We start from the raw sequence: 20,363 nt of genomic DNA, 5'->3' as shown, positions 1-20,363 counted from the left end.
CTGTCAAAAGTGTCAAAACAATATGGCCGCAGTGAGGTCGTTTTTAGTCACGTGATGCCCTCTCCATAGATTCTAACTTGATGATGGGCATCTATACCACTCCCACTAGTTGCGCAGCCGTGAGATTCTTCCTAAACTTCTCCCTTCCTGGATTCTTTACAGAGCAACAACTTTACCAAAGATTATATTGGAGGGGAAGTGTCAAAATTAGGACCGACGATCAAACATCCTACAGGAATAAAAATTAATGAAGAATAAATTTTTAATATAAGCATGTACATGGCACTCTTCTACTTATTAATACAGACACGAACTTACAACAAGTCTTAGAATAAATTAATTGATGCTTGTCAAGAGTTTGGAATAAAGATTAATGAGAAACAAACCAAAATATTGGTAATCCAAAGAAAGCAGATTTATTTATTTAGCGTATGGCTACATCACAGGTTCATATATATATATATATATATATATATATATATATATATATATATATATATATATATATATATATATATACATATATATATATATATATATATATATATATATATATATATAAAATATAAAAATTACAAACAACAGTACATACAAAAATATTATTCTATAAACAAACATCTAGATTATAAATATATTCGATTGACTCTTTTGTAGCAGCCAGGAAATCCGAAGGGTTGCCGTTATAGGATCTAATCGGGCATTCCTCTACCATGTGTTTTACTGTTTGCCTTTCGGCGCCGCAGTCGCAATTTGGTGATTGTATTTTTCCCCATCTAAAAAGTGAGTCGGAACATCTGCCACAGTTCGTCCTTATTCTATTGAGTGTGGTCCAAATTCGTCTCGGTTGGTTGAAGCCCTCAGGTTTGCTTGTAATACATGGCCTGTTCCAGTTGGCTGGTGCAGCGTTATTCTCCCATTGTTCTCTCCACCGTTTAGTTACATTAAAGTTTTGATCTACTAGCCTTTTTGTTGTTTTTAGAGGCGGGTGTCTTGAACGGAGCCTATTTATGTCTCTGGCGGAAGTTCCGACATGGGAGCGGAGCTCAGGATCAGTATTGATTTTTGTAAATTCTCTGACAAGGGCATGTTCCCGGCGGATGGGTGGTGGAGCTATATGACTCAAAGCTGGTAACCAGTAAGTGGGCGTGGCCTTGATTGTGCCCGATATCGTTCGCATGGCTTGGTTGAGTTGGACATCAACACGGTGAGTATGTGGACTGTTTATCCATACTGGTGCACAGTATTCCGCTACGGGGTATACCAGTCCTAATGCTGTCGATCTAAGTGTGGGTGCTGAGGAGCCCGATGTAGTGCCGCAGAGCTTTTGCAGGATGTTGTTACGAGTTCGGAGTTTTGCAGCAGTCTTAGTAAGATGCTCTTTAAAGTTTAGCGTTCTGTCGAGTGTAACACCTAAGTATTTTGGGTGTTTATTATAGTTAAGGAGTCTATCCTCAAAATGGATTTGAGGTTGATAGTTGGCCATCTTGTTGTTCAAATGGAAGCAGGACACTTCTGTCTTAGTTGGATTGGGTTGCAATCTCCATTTGCGGAAATAATTCCCTAGGGCATTTAAATCGTTTGTTAGAATGCGTTCAATGACCTCGAATTCTTTATGACTTGCGGCAAGCGTCCAGTCGTCTGCGTATCCAAACTTTTTTGATGTGGTTTCTGGCATGTCTGCTATGTAGAGGCTGAAAAGCATGGGAGCCAACACGGATCCTTGTGGAAGTCCATTATTCAGTTTTCTTTGGGTACTAGTCTTGTCTCCCAATATAACTTTAAAACATCTGTTGGATAGCATGGCGTTAATAACCTCAGTGGTCTTTCTGCATGGGATTATTCGCATTAATTTATATATTGCCTCTTTTCGCCACACAGTGTCGTGAGCAGCAGATAGATCGATGAAGACAGCGGTTGTTTTTAATTGCTTTTGAAAGTTTGATTCCACATTATTGGTCTGGGCGAGTACCTGGTCTGTGCAGCTGCGGTTTGGCCGAAATCCTGCCTGTTCCACTGGTAAGTGTTGGAATATGGTTTTGCTGATTTTATTATACAACAGTCTTTCGAACAATTTGTACACCATACTTAAGAGTGTGATGGGGCGGTAGTTTTTCGGTGAATTATTACTTTTCCCTGGTTTTAAAATGGCGACGATTTTTGCATTTTTGAGTTGGTGGGGGACGTTTCCCGTTTGAAGGATGTCAGAAAAGAATTCTGCGAGCCATTGCCCAGTGAATCTGCCGCTATGTTTGAGGAACTCAAGGAATGGCGTCGAAACTCGGCGCTTTTCCTGTTTTTATTTCATTTAGGGCTTGCGATATTTCTTCATGCGTAAATTGGTTGGAATATTCTGTTGAGTGTGCAAGACTAGATTTTATGGTTTTGAGGTCTTTTTTAACTTTAATTTTATGTAAACGATTTTGAGGTGCCCTAGAGGTTGACACTATGTGCGTAGCTATTTGGTCTGGAGTTACTAGGTTGGTTTGGCGAACGGGTGGGTTAATACTTCCGAGTTTCCGCAGTAGGGACCAAGCTTGTCGACTTGACTTCTAAAAGTCTAGGTTTTCTACTGTCTGGGTCCATTTTTCACGCCTGGCAGCATCAATGCTGTGGAGTAGTTCGTCTGCAATCTCCTGCTTTCCATCTTCGCAATATTCTTCATACAGTTTTTTGCTCTGTTTTGTCCAACCAGGGATATATTCTTTGCGGTATCCTCTAGGGATTGTCGCTTTTGCTGAGGTGATTATTGCTCCTGTTAGTCTCCCGTAGTTCTGGCTCTTTGGTGAAATCCATCCTAGGCATTTGTCAAGGTTACTGGTAAAAGCAGACCAGTTAGCTTTCTTGAAGTTCCATCTGGGGCGTGGAAACGATCTTATAATCGGAATGCTGATACCGATCTTGATTAGGACGGGGCGATGTTGACTATGTGGAAAGTCAGGCATAACCCTTCGTGATGCTGCTAGCGGTTGGCCTTTGTTGTCAATGGTAACAAAACAGAGATCAGGGTTATATTCTCTCCTCCAGGCCGCAGATCTAAAAGTGCCTCTATCTTTGGCGTCGAATAGAAGGTGGGTACTATGTTCCTCTGCCCATTCCACAAGGGACGTGCCATTTCTGTCAGTGTCTGAGTATTTTCACATCTCATGGTGGCTGTTGAAATCCCCTACGTATATGGCTGGGTGTTCATAGGGATTAAGAACTTGGACAGGCCAGGTAATAGCAGGAGGTTTGTATATGTTAGCTATTATGACATTGCCTATTTTCACAGTTACCTCGTGGATGTTGTTCTCGGTAGAAGTGGCTATTAATGCTGCATTTTCTATGTTTGAACGGACATATGTTGCCACTCCGTAAGCTCTATCGTAGGTAGCGCCCAAAAGATCATAGCCGGGGATTTTTCCTCTTAAGCTTAGTTGACCTTCGTTTTCTGTGTGCGTTTCCTGATGTGCTACTAGGTCAACTTCGTTGTCTTTTAAAAGTCGGTGCAGGATTTGACATTTTGCCCTGCTTATGCCTTCTATGTTAAAATGGCAAACTCGTATGCTTGGTCCAAGTTCTTTGGTCAAATGGTCCTGATAAGGTCCGTTTACAAGTGTCATTTCTGGAAAGATTTTCTGTAATATTTGAATTGCCAGGAGATTCAAGATTGTCTGGCACCTTTTGTGCTAGTTCATTTAGCGTTACCCAGGGTGCACGTGTAGTGTTCTACTACGGACGCGAACTAGCTTTACACCCCAAGAAAGCAGAATCTATCTTTATCTATATTGAAAAATGGGACAATATTAGAACAGTTAATACATTTTAAATATCTTGGTTGGTGAAATAAATACAAACTTGATCCAAAACAAGGAATTAAAGCAAAAGCTTTTCAAGTTTTCTTCAACATGCGTGGTCTACTCTGCTATACATATATCGATCAAACTAAGATTGAAACTTTTAAATTGTTTTGTTTGGTCTGTCGTTCTCTAACGAGTATTATCTAAGTATTAATGCGAAAAATTCAAGCAAGATGATGCAAAAGTAACAAGGGGCAAGTATGAATATGACGAAAGAAATGAATGAGGACAAAGACTACTCAACTTCTTACACCGGAAAATTTATTTATGATGAACTCTTTTTTCCATTATGATATGAATAAGCCCAGATAGCAGTGTCAAAAATGAGATAGATTTTATCATAACGAACAGAAAAGACATAATAAAAGACATCAAAGTGCTTAACAAATTTTCAATAGGAAGCGACCACAGATTAATCTGAGCAGACGTAAGATTGAATGTCAAATTTTGAATAACCAAGCTTATCTTAAAAACACGAAAGAATACATAGATGACTCTAGAACACTACGACTTGTATGAAGATGCTTTTAGCATACATATATAAGATACTTAAAAAATAATGTAGAAGACATTGAGCAAGCAAATAATGGCGTAACAAAAGTACTAAAAGAAACAGAAAACAAGCGCTTCCCGAGGGTCGTGACCCATAAAGAAAAACTAAACCAAAATACAAAAGATCTAAGTAAAAAAATACATCTGACCAAAAAATGCTACTCCAACTACACAAAAATTAAGAAATTAAATGAAGATATCTACCGATTAATCGTAAAAGACCTAAGAGAAAACAATTTAAAAGAGATAGAAAATAATTCAAGAAAACAAAAGTTTCAAAAACACCGAATTACAAACAACATAGGCTACAAAAATATTTACAGAATAAGAAACAAAGACGGAAATAAAGATAGAACCGAAATCCTCGAGGTTGTCGAATTTTTTATCGAGAAATGTATGAGAGAACCAACGAAAGACAAGATGAGACCGCGTTTAAAATCACACCAGGGATCAAAAGAAATGACAGAAATTACACAATACGAAGTCCAATCGACACTTTCAGAAATGAAAAATACCAAATCCCCTGGCAATGGTTAAGTAGTAATCGAAGCGATTAAACTAGGTGGAAATAATCCAGGCTTTCGCCAAACTTTTCACCGAATGCATCTACCACGAAAAAACCCCTTCTCAATGGAACAATGCAGTGATTGTTTTATTACACACAAAAGCAGACATAACAGAATAAAAAAAACTGCCGCCCTATCAGTTTGCTATCACACATATGTAAACTTTTCACAAAAATTATCAAAAAAAAACTGGAGTCTAGGTTAAACTTCTATCAGCCCAGAGAACAAGCTGGATTTAGATCGGGATACAGCACTCATGACCACTCACTAGTGATAAAGAACCTAATGAGAAATATACAGAATATAACAAACCATTGTCTCCATTGAATAGACCATCGTTACACTAATAAAATCCAACATATCTACGAAAATGTCACGCCTAGCGAAAGACAATACATATCTAATAATCGATGAACAAGACGTATTTTCGAGTGGAGGCCATGACGAGAAGCACTACAGAGCAAAGGCCGCCCACTAACCGGATGAACTGACGACCTGAAACGTGTTAGCAGTAGCAAGTCATATAAGACAGAAACAGATGTAAAGAGATAAGGAAGTCCAGCACTGGACATATATACCTATAGGTTGATAATGATAATGCCTTTTCTAATATTCCGCATCAAACTAATGATTTCTTTTTACCTGATGTATTCTACCTAATATCCTATATCTACGGTTTTGCGATTTCTTTATAAATAATTAATTATATGTGATTCGATATGTCTATAGAATAAAAGTTTTGTAAAAAGTCGTTTTACAATGATAATGTCGGTTTTGTTTAGTTTGTGTTATTGCGGTCTGCACATACGATGACCTCAATATAACAATTGGGGTAATCAGAAAGGGGAGATAATATATCATGGTCAGTCTAGAACGGGTTTCCCCCTTTTGCATTGGGTATGTATATTCCTATAGAAAAATAATAAACGAGTAGACTATATAAACCCTATTTGAAAAAAGAAGTAAAATCAAACATAAATATACATAAACAAACATACAATTATAACTAAACAAGAATATCTGGATGCAGGATGACGATGAATAGGTTTTAAAAACACAAACAACTAAGGAATTTGAAATTTCGATTGCTATGGTTGAGTATGATTAAAAATAACGTATACATGGATATTAAACGTTAGAGTAAAAAATATGCGTACTTATAATAAGATAATTAATCCGTGGTAAAATGAACAAACCTTGTTGATAAAAGGTACACAAAATGCAATCAGACATAACATATATTATGAATTATATTGAACGTAATACAAATATTAATAAACTCAATTCAAAAGTATAATCGGTAATAAAATACACATTAAAATTAATAATGAAATTAATACAATTATTAGTAAACTGATCACGTAAACACTGTGATATACATACAAAAAAAAAAAGAATAGTGAAATTATTACAATCTAATAAATATACAAATTTACGATAAAGGTAATAACGTTTAACCAAACGTAAAATATTCTCAAACGGTTAAAATATTTAACACGCGATATAATGTGAAATATAGTTTAGCACAAACAATTTCAACTTGCCAAATAATTGAATAATAATGTAACGATTCTACATAGTAAACGTAGGTGTGTATCAGCATCAATGTGATGGTTTATATAAGTTGTACTTTACCCCGTGAAAAGGCTTCAGCCACGAATGGATTGCGAACCCTTTGGTTCGGTGAAATTCAGGAATCAAAACTAACCATTTTCACAAGACTCAAGCGAAGTCCCCTAGGAAGCGCTGCCCTTAACCCATGCACATCTGTGTTGGTTGGAAGATAAAACTCGATTATGTTGTTGTGTAAATGGAAGTCGTCTCTTATCTCAAACACACGTCTGTGTCATTTCGCAGATGGCTCGTCTTGTAAATTTTAGTTTTTAAAACTGCTGTATTTTTATACACGGAATCTTTTCTTGGCTATATATACGGGGAGAATCAAAACTAACATAACCCTGTTAATATTTTATAAATGTTTATATATATTTGCGAAACTGTAACATGTATAACGGTTATTCGAGTAGTATGTCTAATAGTGTGATCAATGTTTGTACATATATTTAATCTAGTTGCATACAATCCCAAATCATGTGACTTGTTTATGAAATATTTACAATTATACTAAATGAAAAATAGAAACAAATCAGAACTAACTAATAATAATTGCTGTATTTTATTTTATTACATTGATTTGTGCCATATTTGATTATTTGGTGTTCTATGAAAAAAATTTAATAACATGCATTTATACTCTGCTTTTTACTCTTATTAGTATATAATATTTTTAATGTGAATACAAGTTCAATTAATCTATTAAGAAATAGAGTGAGGTTTGGGAAGGAGAAAAAGAAAAAAGCAAAAACTACACAAAAATAATCATTATATCCATTAGAAGAATAATTTAGGCTGTGGTCTCCAATTAACTCTGTAAGCCGCATAAAGTGTTACGTCAGACGTCGCATACGTAGTCACTACAGAACGTTAGACTATGGCTATCAATAAACTTTATAAGCAGTGTCCAACGTCATTAGGCTGTGCTCTCCAATAAACGCCTTACACCGCGTATAGCATTACGCATAGGACGTATACAGCGTTTGTCGGTCGCCGGTTGGTATGGTTATCAGTCGAGTGCGATCTTTCCACAAAAAAATGGTGTTTTGTTTAAAAATGGAATATTATTAACTCAAAACTATATGAACTCTTCTTTTACTAGAAGTGCAGGACAGTAAAAAAATGACTACCGAAAATATGCGATATACGGGTGGAACTGAAGTAGGTTCAGTAGTACTTATTAGAAATAAACTCAAACAATACCATTGTTCACCACAGAGAAGATTGTATCAATTATTATTATTAAGTTAGTTGAGAAAATACAGTAATTTTAAAAATTTACCTGGCATATCAAATATTTCACCTATTTTTTTCCATCATTGGTGATTTTTAATATTAAAAAGAAGTTTAAATCTTTGTATGTAGGTATATTTAAAAAACCCTTAAAAGGGCTACATCAAAAAACAAACGTTTTCGGAATAAAAATTCCATCATCAGGATAAAAAGCCTAAAATAAGTATAAACCATTTAATTAAAGCAAACGTGATTGAAATGTTGAGTAAGGTTAGGTTTAAAGCAAAATGGTTATACTTACAGGTTAACATGCCTGAGTCACCAAAATATTAGGGTACAACCCTTTACAAAAAATTAAAGTTACCAAAAAATGTACATGTTGTTCTTTAAAAGTGAATGATGTTTAATATTTTATTAGATTTAACTTCAGGCAACACATAACCATGCCTCACGTGAGTACAAGCGTCCGGAGGGTAAACCTCTTCAAACGGACATCAGCTGGTAACTGATTGACAAGATATCTATGAACGGTGTCGAAAACAGAATGTCAATGCACCATGAAACAGTGTTAGTTATACATAATATTACTGCAGCCAAACGATTCAAAAGCTTTAGTGATGTTAAAATGATAACAGCAATCCAAGTGTTGGGATTTAAAATGTTGTTTTTGAATTTTGGATATGAAGGATGTAAAATTACCGATGGAGGTAAAGGTCATGTTTAAGAGAATGACGTATGATGTATTTTTAAATATACCTACATACAAAGATTTAAACCTCTTTTTGTGATACATGGTATTCAGCCAGCTGCAGGAATTTATTTTCCTTGTGGATTTTTAATATTGTTTTTATAATTTTTATCGCTGGCGTCATATATTGACGTGTTACTTTTGACCAATTCATTTGACAATTTGCCTTTTTCTACTTTATGAATTAATTGACTCATTGCACTAGGTTTAAGCGGGTACCAGCCGAAAGTTACAATGCTCGAAAATAACTAAAGACGCTGCATTCTACATTTAAAGTCGCGTACATCAGTTAGGAAGCTGTTATACGAGCGCTAATCGTCGCGTTAATAACGCGGAAAGCAGGACGTATATTTTCAACTTGTACGTGACTGCAGTTGCGTCCCGTTGTCAGCGCTATGTATAACTTGATGCGAGCTATGTGCAACGCGTTAACTTCCGAAGAAAATGTCTTTCATGTAATTAACGCGACGATATTAGCGCTTATATAACAGGGTCCTTAGACGCTGCGTTCGGCTTACAATAAAGGTTGCATCCATAATTTATCGTATTAGGCATACAAACGCGACGTATGGCATAAGGCTGTAGGTTGCATACGGTCGGCGTTTATTGGAGACCACTGCATGTGAAGCCGCGTATAGCAGTTGGATGCTGCGTTCGGCTGGCAATAGAGACCACATCTATTATTTATTGTATTAAGCATATAGACGCCACCTAGAGTGTGACGCTGTACTCTTGCATATGGCGTTTATTTGAGACCGTCGACTTATAGATTATTTAAACAGGTTTTACATATAGATTAGAAACATGGTATAATAAAATAAAAGAAAGAAGAATAAAAGACAGCAATAATTCTAAATAACCACAAGGATTATTAAATATTGGAAGATATTGCAATACATTGAAAGAAATACTATAATATATTATCAAACAAGATTTTGACAATGAATTAACTAAATCGTATAAGGCAGTAATTGCACAAGTGTCCAAAATAATAAACAATAAAATGGCTCAAAAATTACATAAAATGAAAGATAAAGCAGATGGAAAGGATAAGAGAAAATCGCAGATGATGTTCAACACACAACTTATAGGGCTATTAAAAATAGTAAGTTACATCTTGAAGATATGAAGCAAAACAATTATACTAGAAGAATAAAAAAAAATTATTTAAAATTAAGCTTTTATGAAGCGAAGCAAATCAATAATAGATGCAATTTTTAGTATAAATTCATTCATCCCCTAGAACAAATCTGATAAAGTAGTTTGGTTAAGTACTCTAGGAATAAAAAAAACTCTTGAACTCTTGAGTATATGAACATTAAAAAAAAAATAAAACGAAAAATATATAATTAGCAAAAGAAATTATGAGAACCAAGACAAAGCTGAAGTACTCAAGTAAGACAGATGCGTAGATAGAGAGATAAATAAAATGCGTGACAATCAATCTTAAATTCCACTACTGAATAATATTGATGATGATAGGTTAAGGAAAATATTCTTATTAAAAAATCAACAGAAACAACGAAAAAAGTTGATAAAACCTTTTCGAAAAAGCCGAGATTAGAAAACAAAATAACAATAATTTTCAAAACAGGACAGTATGACAAAAATGAGATTTCTTACGCATTTGATCAAAAGTTGACTATATATCCGGCTAACCGCTCAATTTGTCGATAAAACTATCTACTACATAGAAATATTTGATATTATTTTCTTGTAATATGTAAATATGCTAAATATGGTATATCTCAGACCAGTTATTGTCACTACTGGAACATTTTAGGAATGTTATGTCAACCTTTCAGAGAAACTCTTTTAGATATGTAATGAAGTTATAAGAGAAAATTACCTGAGCAGCTTAATATACAGGTTATATGAAGATAAGTTAAGAACTGATGTTGAATCAGATAGACCCAGTAGGTCTCCATCAGAAAATTATATGTATATACCTTATATTGATTGAGTTCCAATAGTAAACATCTATTACAAAAATGATATTATAATCAAGTCTGTCGGTAACGGAAATAAAATATTTGTTACTGAATTTACCTTATATATCTCTTGCAAATATATTAATAAGGGTAAATTCTTTTATGTCGATCGATCATGTTACATCAAAATTACATTATACATTATATCCACTCACATCGCCACATTTTAAACACGCTTCGACATGTACTAACTTCGCTCCACTCACCACCACAACACTCAACACACTTCTGCAGAATCCCTTCCTGCTTCATCACAACCCCCAAGCTCTACCAAAACTTTTTCGACCCAACTGCAGGTAGAATTGAGCTTCACCACGGGCCAAATCATCAACGTGTACGGGGACATGGACGATGACGGGTTCTACATGGGTGAAATAGATGGCGTACGCGGACTAGTACCATCTAACTTTTTGACTGAAGCCCCCGAACAGTACGGCGCAGGACAGACGTCTCAACAGGGGGCGCAACGAGGACAGAGAGGGAGAGGAGTTGGTCCAGGGGCTAGAGGACCACCACCTCCGCCAAGGGAGAATCAGATGCGGGGAAGAAATAAAGGTAATTTGGGGTAGGATTTGAGAGGTGGGGGAAACGATGGTAGAAATTTATTTGTACTAACCAAAAAAAATCACCAGCTTCTATCATAGAACTAAATATAACAACTTCAATAATATACTTACTAACATATACTGTTGTAAAATATATTTAAGTCTACCACCGTTTCTATTCTTTCTCCTAATATTACTAATCAATCGTAATTACTGCGTCTATATAGGGTGTTGTCGCTAGTAGTATAAGCTTACAAAATGGTCAACATGTAAATCAAAATTTTTATTATAAAATTCATTAACAAATATCATTTAAGACCTACCTGGAAGACCGTTGGGGATGGTTTTCCAAAAAAAAATGTGATAAGAAAAAACAATAAACCAATAAAACGAAATATCAAACGGGCTCGGTAGAATTCTTGAACGTAATACCATTTAACAAATTTCAAGATACTCAGACTTTTCCTCTAAGAAGGCATGTCGGTTTTGTAACTCGGATGATGGACTCCTGGTGCATCAGAAATTTTAAGAGTAGCAGTTGTTATCCTTAGTAGCACTGCTACCTTGAATGGGTACTTATGAGTGTATAAAGTAGTCCGATTAATGAGTAGTGTGGTAAGCGATTGGCTCGCGGTTCCGTGAAAGCTTATTCGTTGGTCACTACTGGACTACGTCGAAAAACTAGTTTATATATATATATATATATATATATATATATATATATATATATATATATATATATATATATATATATATATATATATATATATATATATATATATCTATAAATGATTCTTCGATACACCAAGAGGATCCTACGTACCAAGACTCTATAACTATTTCTTCAAGGGTTATCGCAGAGATAGTCATACAGACAACGAAACAGTTTTAACAAGGACCCATAAACGAGTACTTAATAATTAGGAAATGAAATCATTATATCATTACTCTGGAGCGATAAGAAATATATGACATTATATCATAGGATACCAATTAATTGTTTAGTATAATAACAAAAACTTAAAGTACTTTTTGAATAAATGTTTGCTACTAAATCCATTTTATTTTAATAGATCTTAATTGGAAACATATTTGGTTAAAAACAAAAACAACAATTTGATCTAAATAATCAATAATAAAAATTTTGAGTTACTTCCCAACCATCCTGTAAGTAAAACTGTACCCCAGTTGTGTAGCACCCTGTATATACCATAATGGCTATAATAAAACAAAATAAAAGAATATACAAAAATGCCATCACACACTTGCAAAATCATACTTTAATTTTGCTTTTTGAGTTTGGAAATCGCAATTTTTGTAATAAATGTAGTGACACTGAAATATTTATGACACATCATTCATACATCATAAATGCACCAAACGCGCGAAAAATGCTAAATGTACAGTAACAGGCCACAAGGTAGTTTTTAGATATTTACAACCATTACTAAAATCAGAAACAGAAAGCAGTGACAAGATTAACGAAAACTATAATATTTTTAAACTTTGTGAGAGGTAGCCTTCTGATCTTAAGACTAAGACTCTCTTAAGATTAATAATAACGTGTACTCTGAATCAATTTTAACTGCAAAAGTAAACATTCCTAATTTTCGTTATTCTTCGATATCCATCAGCCACAGTTCTATCTCTAAACCATAAGTCGTCATCCTAATCTTTGTTTTTCCGGCAATCCCATTTTTGAATGTCCTCTAGCTTTCTATACTTACTGTTATTTTACCTGTTGCCACGACTGTAGCAATTACTGGTTCTCTTTGAAGTCCTTGTTTTCCTCATCGTCTCCATTTTCTTTGTTCTTCTGCCCATCCTTTCTAAAATTTTAATATCGTTTTTATTAATTATATCGTTATTAATTGATTTGTGGTATTCAGGATATAGATGATTGTAATCGTCCTTGTAATATATCTGAGAAAAATTATGGTACCGTCTCTATATTTTATATTATTAAAACGTTTTCCATTTCTAAGGATGTATTTATTCTAATCCATAATATTCTACAGCACCTTTAAAAACGTGATCTGAGTAGTTGTTGAAGACTAGGAGTGATAAAATATGTCCCTAGCTTCTTTAAAAGATTGAATAACTGATTGGAAGGTAAAATGTGGATATACGTATACAAAAATTACTTTAATGAATTTTTACGTTTAGAGTTTGCTACCAAAATCTCTGCAAAAATAAAAATATAATAAAATAAACGATTAACTATATTGTAAGGTTTATTGAAGGAATACGATCATTCTGTTGCAGAGAAATCATAAAAATAGCAAGTATCCAAAGATGCTTTTTAATAATGTTATGTAACAATTTCGTGACAATACTAACCATATACTTGTATTGGAATTTAAGAAAATATTTGCTAGAATTGTCCTGCAGGCCAATAAAAATCTTGCGGAACTCTTAACGGGTGTAAAGTCCATATACTGAAATTATTTCTGCACAAAATATACACAAATACTGAATAATTAAAATTTATATTCAGTCCTATAAAGGATGGCTCATTAAAACGTACTGAAAGGAATAACAGCCATATATATTTTTTTAAACTGCGTAACTTCTAAGCATATCATTATACAAAATAAATGTTAATTAAGGCGTTAAAAGTGAAGGTTAACTAAGGCGACCTGTATAAAAAGAGCATGTAATAAATTGGCAATCAAGTGCTCTTTTGTTTTTGAAATTCAGTCTACTCTTTTTTACTAAATTTTCAAGCGCCCCTTTTTATTTTGAGAAGAACCAGTTTCTCAAAATTTCGCCAAAAATTGACTAACGATTTTACAAAGAAACATATAGGTCAGTATGTCGCCGCTTCAATAATTTTAGAGCCATATTCCCAGCTTAATTTGTTATGAAAATAAATGTCAAACATTAAAAAAGACTAGAACACTAGAAATTATTTTTAAGCTTTACTACAATTATGAGATAAATTATTAAGTACACTTGATTTACTTTTTCCATATTTCGGAAAATGTATTAGTTATATTTTTGGACTTATGATGAAATGTGTAATTGTGTGAAATGACGTATGATTGAAATAGGTTTAAATAGGTAGGTTTAAATATGTGTTTTGATACTTAAGCTTTCAGATCTTAAAATTTTTCGATAAGGCCTTTCTCGGTAGTAGTGCTTCACTTACATTTTCGATAGGCTAGACTGTTTATAAAATTCGTAGTAACCAAGTGTTTATTCAGAATGCTTTGCCTTGTTTGATCTTCCTACAAAAGTATTTAGATTAATGAAAATATATTTTTTTCTTTGTATAAATTCTAAAATTCTTTATTGTGCTGAAATAAAATAAGCTAAAAGAATTGGCCTTCTGACAAACAATAATGTAAACAGTATAATATATATTTGATAACACATAAATAGCACAATTAACAGTTTGGTACAATATAGAGTATAAAAATTACGTACTTTCCCCTACCCTGTCGATTATTTAAAACTAGAAAAATCTAGAAAACGTGATGAAAGAAATGAAAGCGTATATTAAAGCGTACAGATAACAGAGTAAGTTAAGCGAAAAATTATTGTATACAATAATGAACGGGATTCCGACCCAGGGACTAAAAATAAACATAAAAGAACAAAATAGTAACAATCACACATAGTCTTCTTAATCAACAATGTCCGAATTAAGATATAATTACAAATAGTTACTTCTAATACTACATATCCCAACATCCACATATCCCAAATATCGCTAAATTTTGTTAGTAGGTATTTATTTTATTGTAGTTTGTGAAATATGTATTTTTGTGTAGCAAGCCTGTATACTGTACACCTCTATTTTCTAATCATTTAAATAATAATTATCTGACTACGAATTCAGTAATTCAATAATGGCTATTAACTTTCCACAAGAAAGTGGAACTTACTAAATCAAATATGGGTTTAAATAAAAATAATTTGTATAAATAGAGGTTTTATTAAGAAATATTTGGTACAACGCATATAATAATAAAATTACTTAGCACAATTTTTATGAGAAATTAAATTTACTGTCAAAAGTTGCTAATAAAATTAGATAAAAAAATGTTCAGCGCGTCCAATAAAGCTGTGAAAATTTGATTATTGGAATTCAAAAAATTCTCTTAAATTATCAAAAAAACCAGCGTAAAGAAAAACGCAATACATTTCTTTTATTTTGATATTTTGACACAATAATTTTGAAATCCAGGTCTGTCCGGAATTATTTGAAAATTTGCAAAGTTTTGTTGAGTGGAAACTTCCACGTTATATAATTCACTGATTTTCCTACGCATAAAAGAATAAAGAAACTTTTAAACGCACATTAAAAACTAAAAATTGTTAATTAAATAAGCTTGGGGAATTATTTAATGGGGCTCTAAAAGTAATATTTTTTTTCCATAGCTAATGTTAAAGTGTTGCTATAACAACTGTTTTGAGTAAATAAAGTATCACTTTAACCGCAACGGTAGATAAAGTGACACTTTAACAGCAAAAGTAGATAAAATGTTTTAAATTTTTTTTTATTCAATAAAATTTACAAATTCAAATACATTAAGGATTAAAAACAACTGAAATTTTACAATTAACATTATTAGAAATATCTATTTTTGAAGCATCACAACTTGTACTCGTTTGCTTAAACACTTGATTCGAGGTACTGGATTGATTTTCTGGTACGCCAAGTATACTTTCCTAGATATTTACGTTTAAGCATTTTTAAATTATTATTCAACTTTTGAAGATTACAATTTTTTTTCTTTTTTTTTTATTGTTCATGTAATTAAAGAAGGTGCCAACAATTTTTCTCCTAAAATTACTGCTCTATGGCGCACTGTTAATATCTGGAATGGCAAATCTGAAATATAAAATTCAAGAATGGTTTTCAAAAAGAATTGCCCTTACTTTATAGTTAACCAGAAAAATGGAAAATTTTTAAAAAGAAAAAAAAATGACGGAAATTTGAAAAAATTCTTCAAAAATTCACCTTTTTTTCGGCGTTTTTCAGTTACAAAAATTTTATTATTTTTTTTTTTGTCAAATTGTGGTAAACTTTCATAGAGAAAACGAAAGCAAACAAAATGCATTAAGGTTTATTAAAATCTGTCTGCCACTTTTTAAAACGTACTTTTTCTCAAAACATTAATCTCCGGATCTAGTGGGTATATTTTGATAAACCTTAATGCAGTTTGTTTTGTTTTCTCTATGATAGTTTACCACAATTTGATCCAAAAAAAAAATATTTAAATTTTGTGACTGAAAAAAGTCGAAAAAAAGGTCAATCTTTGGATAATTTTTTTATATATTCGCCATTTTGTTTTTTTTTAAATTTTCAATTTTTCTGGTAAACTGTTACATAAGGTCACTTCTTGTTTAAAACCCTTTTTGAATTTCATGTTTCAGATTTGCTGTTTCAGAGATGAACTCTCCGTCACAGAGCAGTAATTTTTGCACGAAAAATTTTTGGCGCCATCTTTAAAATACGAGAACAATGGGGAAAAAAAGAATAAACAATAAGTTTTATAAAAATATAAAAAAAAGTTTGATTGTCATATATAATAGATAAGATTAAAAAAAAAATGTTGAAAATGTATATACACTGTGTCCGTAAAGTATGGAACAAATTCTTTTTTAGCTAAACAGAGCATTTTAAGAAATAATCCTGAAACACGTAGATTTTTGATTTTAATTTACCGTATTTTAAAATAATATTCTAATATACAGGGTGAATTACTTTCGAGTAATGACGTCACCGTCATTTTTTTTTAAATTGAACACGCCCATTTTGTCTCAATTTTCGGATTCCTCTAGCTGAGCTGATTCCGAAAATGTATCACATGTTGATTCAAATTGGTACAGGGTGGACAAAATACAATAGTTTTGTGTGTGTTCATAAAGCAACGCGTTAGTTAAATTAACAATATTATCAAAAATACTTATTTTCCAGCGGACAGAATATGATGAAATACATGACTTTATAAATGTTCGAACTGCAGCCCTTGCTGTATTTGATAGTAACCCAAACGTTGTACAAATTCTTGTTGAACCTTGTTTATTGTGTCTTGAGAAATATTGTTTATTGCTGTCCGAATTCTCTGTTGTAATTCTTGAATATTTACTGCTTCGTTTGATACACAACATTCTTCAGATGGCCCCACATAAAATAATCCAAAGGATTGAAATCTGGTGACCTCGCTGGCCATTCAATAGGTCCACGTCTACCAATCCACCTGTTCGGCAAAATTTCATCTAGGTACCTTCTAACATCTACAGCATAATGTGGAGGTGCACCATCCTGTTGAAACCATAAACTTTCATCAAAACCTCCAGGATTACGTCTGCTGGGAAATAAATTACGTAAAGTAGGTACGAGATACCCCCTTAAAAACTCAAGGTACGTTGCCCTGTTTAAATTACCTTCGAAAAAATAGGGTCCGATGATTCGATTTCTTACAATTGCAGCCCATACATTTACCTTTTGCGAGTATTGTGTATGATGCTTATGCATCCAGTCGGGGTTTTCTTTTGCCCAGTATCTACAATTCTGACGGTTAACCTCGCCATTTAACGTGAAAGTGGCCTCATCAGAAAAAATAATGTTTTGTACCAAGAGAGGGTCTCGGTGGCAGTTATTCATCATTGCTTCGCAAAATTGCATTCTTCTTTCAAAATCATCGTCGTTTAATTCCTGCACAAGCTTGATTTTATAAGAATGCCTTTTTCAAGCATTAATAGTTTGTGTACCGTTGTTTTGCTAACACCGGTATCGCGACTAACTTTACGCACAGAAGTGTGTGCATCTTCGTCAAAACTAAGTAAAACATCTAATGCTGTATCAGCATTTGCAAAGGGACGACCTGATTTCTCTGCATTTTCAACCGTACCAGTTTCTCGAAATTTCTTTTTAATCTTACTGACTGTTGAACGCGTTATAGGTCTTTCTGGATATTTATCATTAAAAAAATTGCACACTTCCATCTGAGTTCGCGATCTGTCTCCATACCCAATCATCATAAGTATTTCAATTCTTTGCTTTACACTTAACTCCATTCCTACTTCAAATTAAATCTAACCAATAATTAAAACATTCACAAATACAAAAATATTGTAGTACTAACTGTCACTGAACATCAATAAATTACTAAACAAATAATGACATTTAACAAAAACATAGCCTACTCTGTTTCTTTTAAATTGATAAGAAATAATTTCTTTCATATTCTGTCCGCTAGACAATAAGTATTTTTGATATTGTTAATTTAACTAACGCGTTCCTTTATGAGCACACACAAAACTATTCTATTTTTGTCCACCCTGTACCAATTTGAATCAACATGTGATACATTTTTGGAATCAGCTCAGCTAGATTAATCCGAAAATTGAGACAAAATGGGGGTATTCCATTTAAAAAAAATGACAGTGACGTCATTACTCGAAAGTAATTTACCCTGTATATTAGAATATTATTTTAAAATACAGTAAATTAAAATCAAAAATCGACGTGTTTCAGGATTATTTCTTCAAATGCTCTGTTTAGCTAAAAAATAATTTGTTCCATACTTTACGGACACATTGTATAAATGTACGCTTTTTAAACCAAAATTTAGAAGTACAAGTTGATTCACGCAAGCCTAGCATCGTTCGTAATCTTTATTATTAATGGATCACCTTGTATCCTTAAATTCCTGATTTTAACAAAGTATACGATGTAGTGACTATTATGGATACTACAGAGTGAAATTTTGAAATTAAAAGCTTCTGATCTTAACAAACTATATTATGTAGACTCTATTATGAATATATCAAGGTAACAGTTTGAAGTTATGTTTAATTTTAGAAATTAAATTTAAGAAAATAAATACAAAACCCGAGATATTGATACATATTTTAAGTATTTAATGTATAAAAACATACTAAGTTACAGGCTTTTTCATTGAAAATAAAGATGATGGACAATGCTAGGCTTGCGTGAATTACAGTACAGATTTAAATTTGTATTTAAAAAGCTCACAATTGAATTTAAAAATAAACGTGTCCCACCTTTTTTTATAATTTTTTAAAATAAGGACGCAAACAAGTTCATTCCGTAAGTGCTCCCCGAAATTTCAAAATTTCACCCTGTAATATTTATAATATATCCTACATAATAGTAATCCTACTAATGACAATTTGAGATATGTTGTAAATATTTACACTTTCTTCTAATTACAGTGTCTTGAAGAAGGAATAAAAGAATTCCGAAAGCTCGACGAAAAGTCAAAAGAGTGTTTCTATAATATCCCGGCCAAACCTACTGACTGCAGCCCTAATAAACTGTGTTGTTTGTTTATATCGACAGTCAATAATATCCATTATTTCTTTTTTTAAGCTTTTTCACACATTTAATATCATTGGCTGCTACATGTCTTTTTAAGGTAACACATATGCTATACCTTTTCTATGGATGTTTGGTTTTTCATATTGTTCTTTTTAGATGAACTGATGATGCTTTCTGAGTAGAAAGCGAAACGTCTTCAATAAATAGATGAAGTAGCCACCTTCTTTGTCTTTTATTTCTCCACTTTGACCGAAAAACCTACCACTCGTCGAGTGTTCCTTAGTTTATATTGGATTAACGGTCGTACTCCTTTTCTCGATATATATATATATATATATATATATATATATATATATATATATATATATATATATATATATATATATATATATATATATATATATATATATATATATATAAAATAAAGTTTTATTTTGAGGTTGCAGTCATTAATAGGGCAGGAAAGTAAAACGCTTTGTTCTTTATCAAGCTTTCGCAAAATTTATTTGCTTCTTCAGGTTATGCTAAAATATGGTATCAGTAAATACAACGAAATTAGAACTAAATAGCATTGTATAAAACTAGTATAAAAACTTACAACATGAGGTTAATCCATTAAATTTTCAAATTTGCAAAACATTAAAACTTAACTTATTTTAAAAATTATACAGTTACGTAAGTACAATATTCCAATTTAATTTAATTTTGTAAAAATTCATTATGACATTGATTATGTTGATGTTTGATTTATGTCAGAAAGACACTTGTTTCTGTTTATTATATTTTTTGTTGTTGATAACTAGCTCTTGATTGTTATTATGGTTACGTACAAAGTGGCGCCAAATATGAATATTTAAATTTTTTGAAATTCTAATATTTATAGTCAGAAAATCTAATATTGGAAAATTATAGTATTAATTTTCGTAAGACAGAATGTAATTCTAGATATTGCTTAGTTTATCAATATCAGTTTTTTTAT

At 32.5% G+C, this 20,363-nt stretch overlaps 1 protein-coding gene across 2 annotated transcripts in view; it reads left to right on the top strand.

The window, feature by feature from the left end:
* Window positions 1–20,363, top strand: part of LOC140436986 (RIMS-binding protein 2-like) — a 404,098-nt gene that overhangs the window by 332,137 nt on the left and 51,598 nt on the right. For both annotated transcript variants that reach the window (XM_072526193.1, XM_072526194.1), the window contains one exon: window positions 10,837–11,095. In XM_072526193.1, the coding sequence (XP_072382294.1) occupies window positions 10,837–11,095 (259 nt within the window). The remainder of the gene's footprint in view (window positions 1–10,836; window positions 11,096–20,363) is intronic.

The sequence above is a fragment of the Diabrotica undecimpunctata genome, chromosome 3 (genome assembly GCF_040954645.1).
Source record: "Diabrotica undecimpunctata isolate CICGRU chromosome 3, icDiaUnde3, whole genome shotgun sequence".
NCBI classification, from domain to species: domain Eukaryota; kingdom Metazoa; phylum Arthropoda; class Insecta; order Coleoptera; family Chrysomelidae; genus Diabrotica; species Diabrotica undecimpunctata.
Note: the sequence above shows the minus strand (reverse complement) of the source record. Positions and strands in the feature narration are given on the sequence as shown.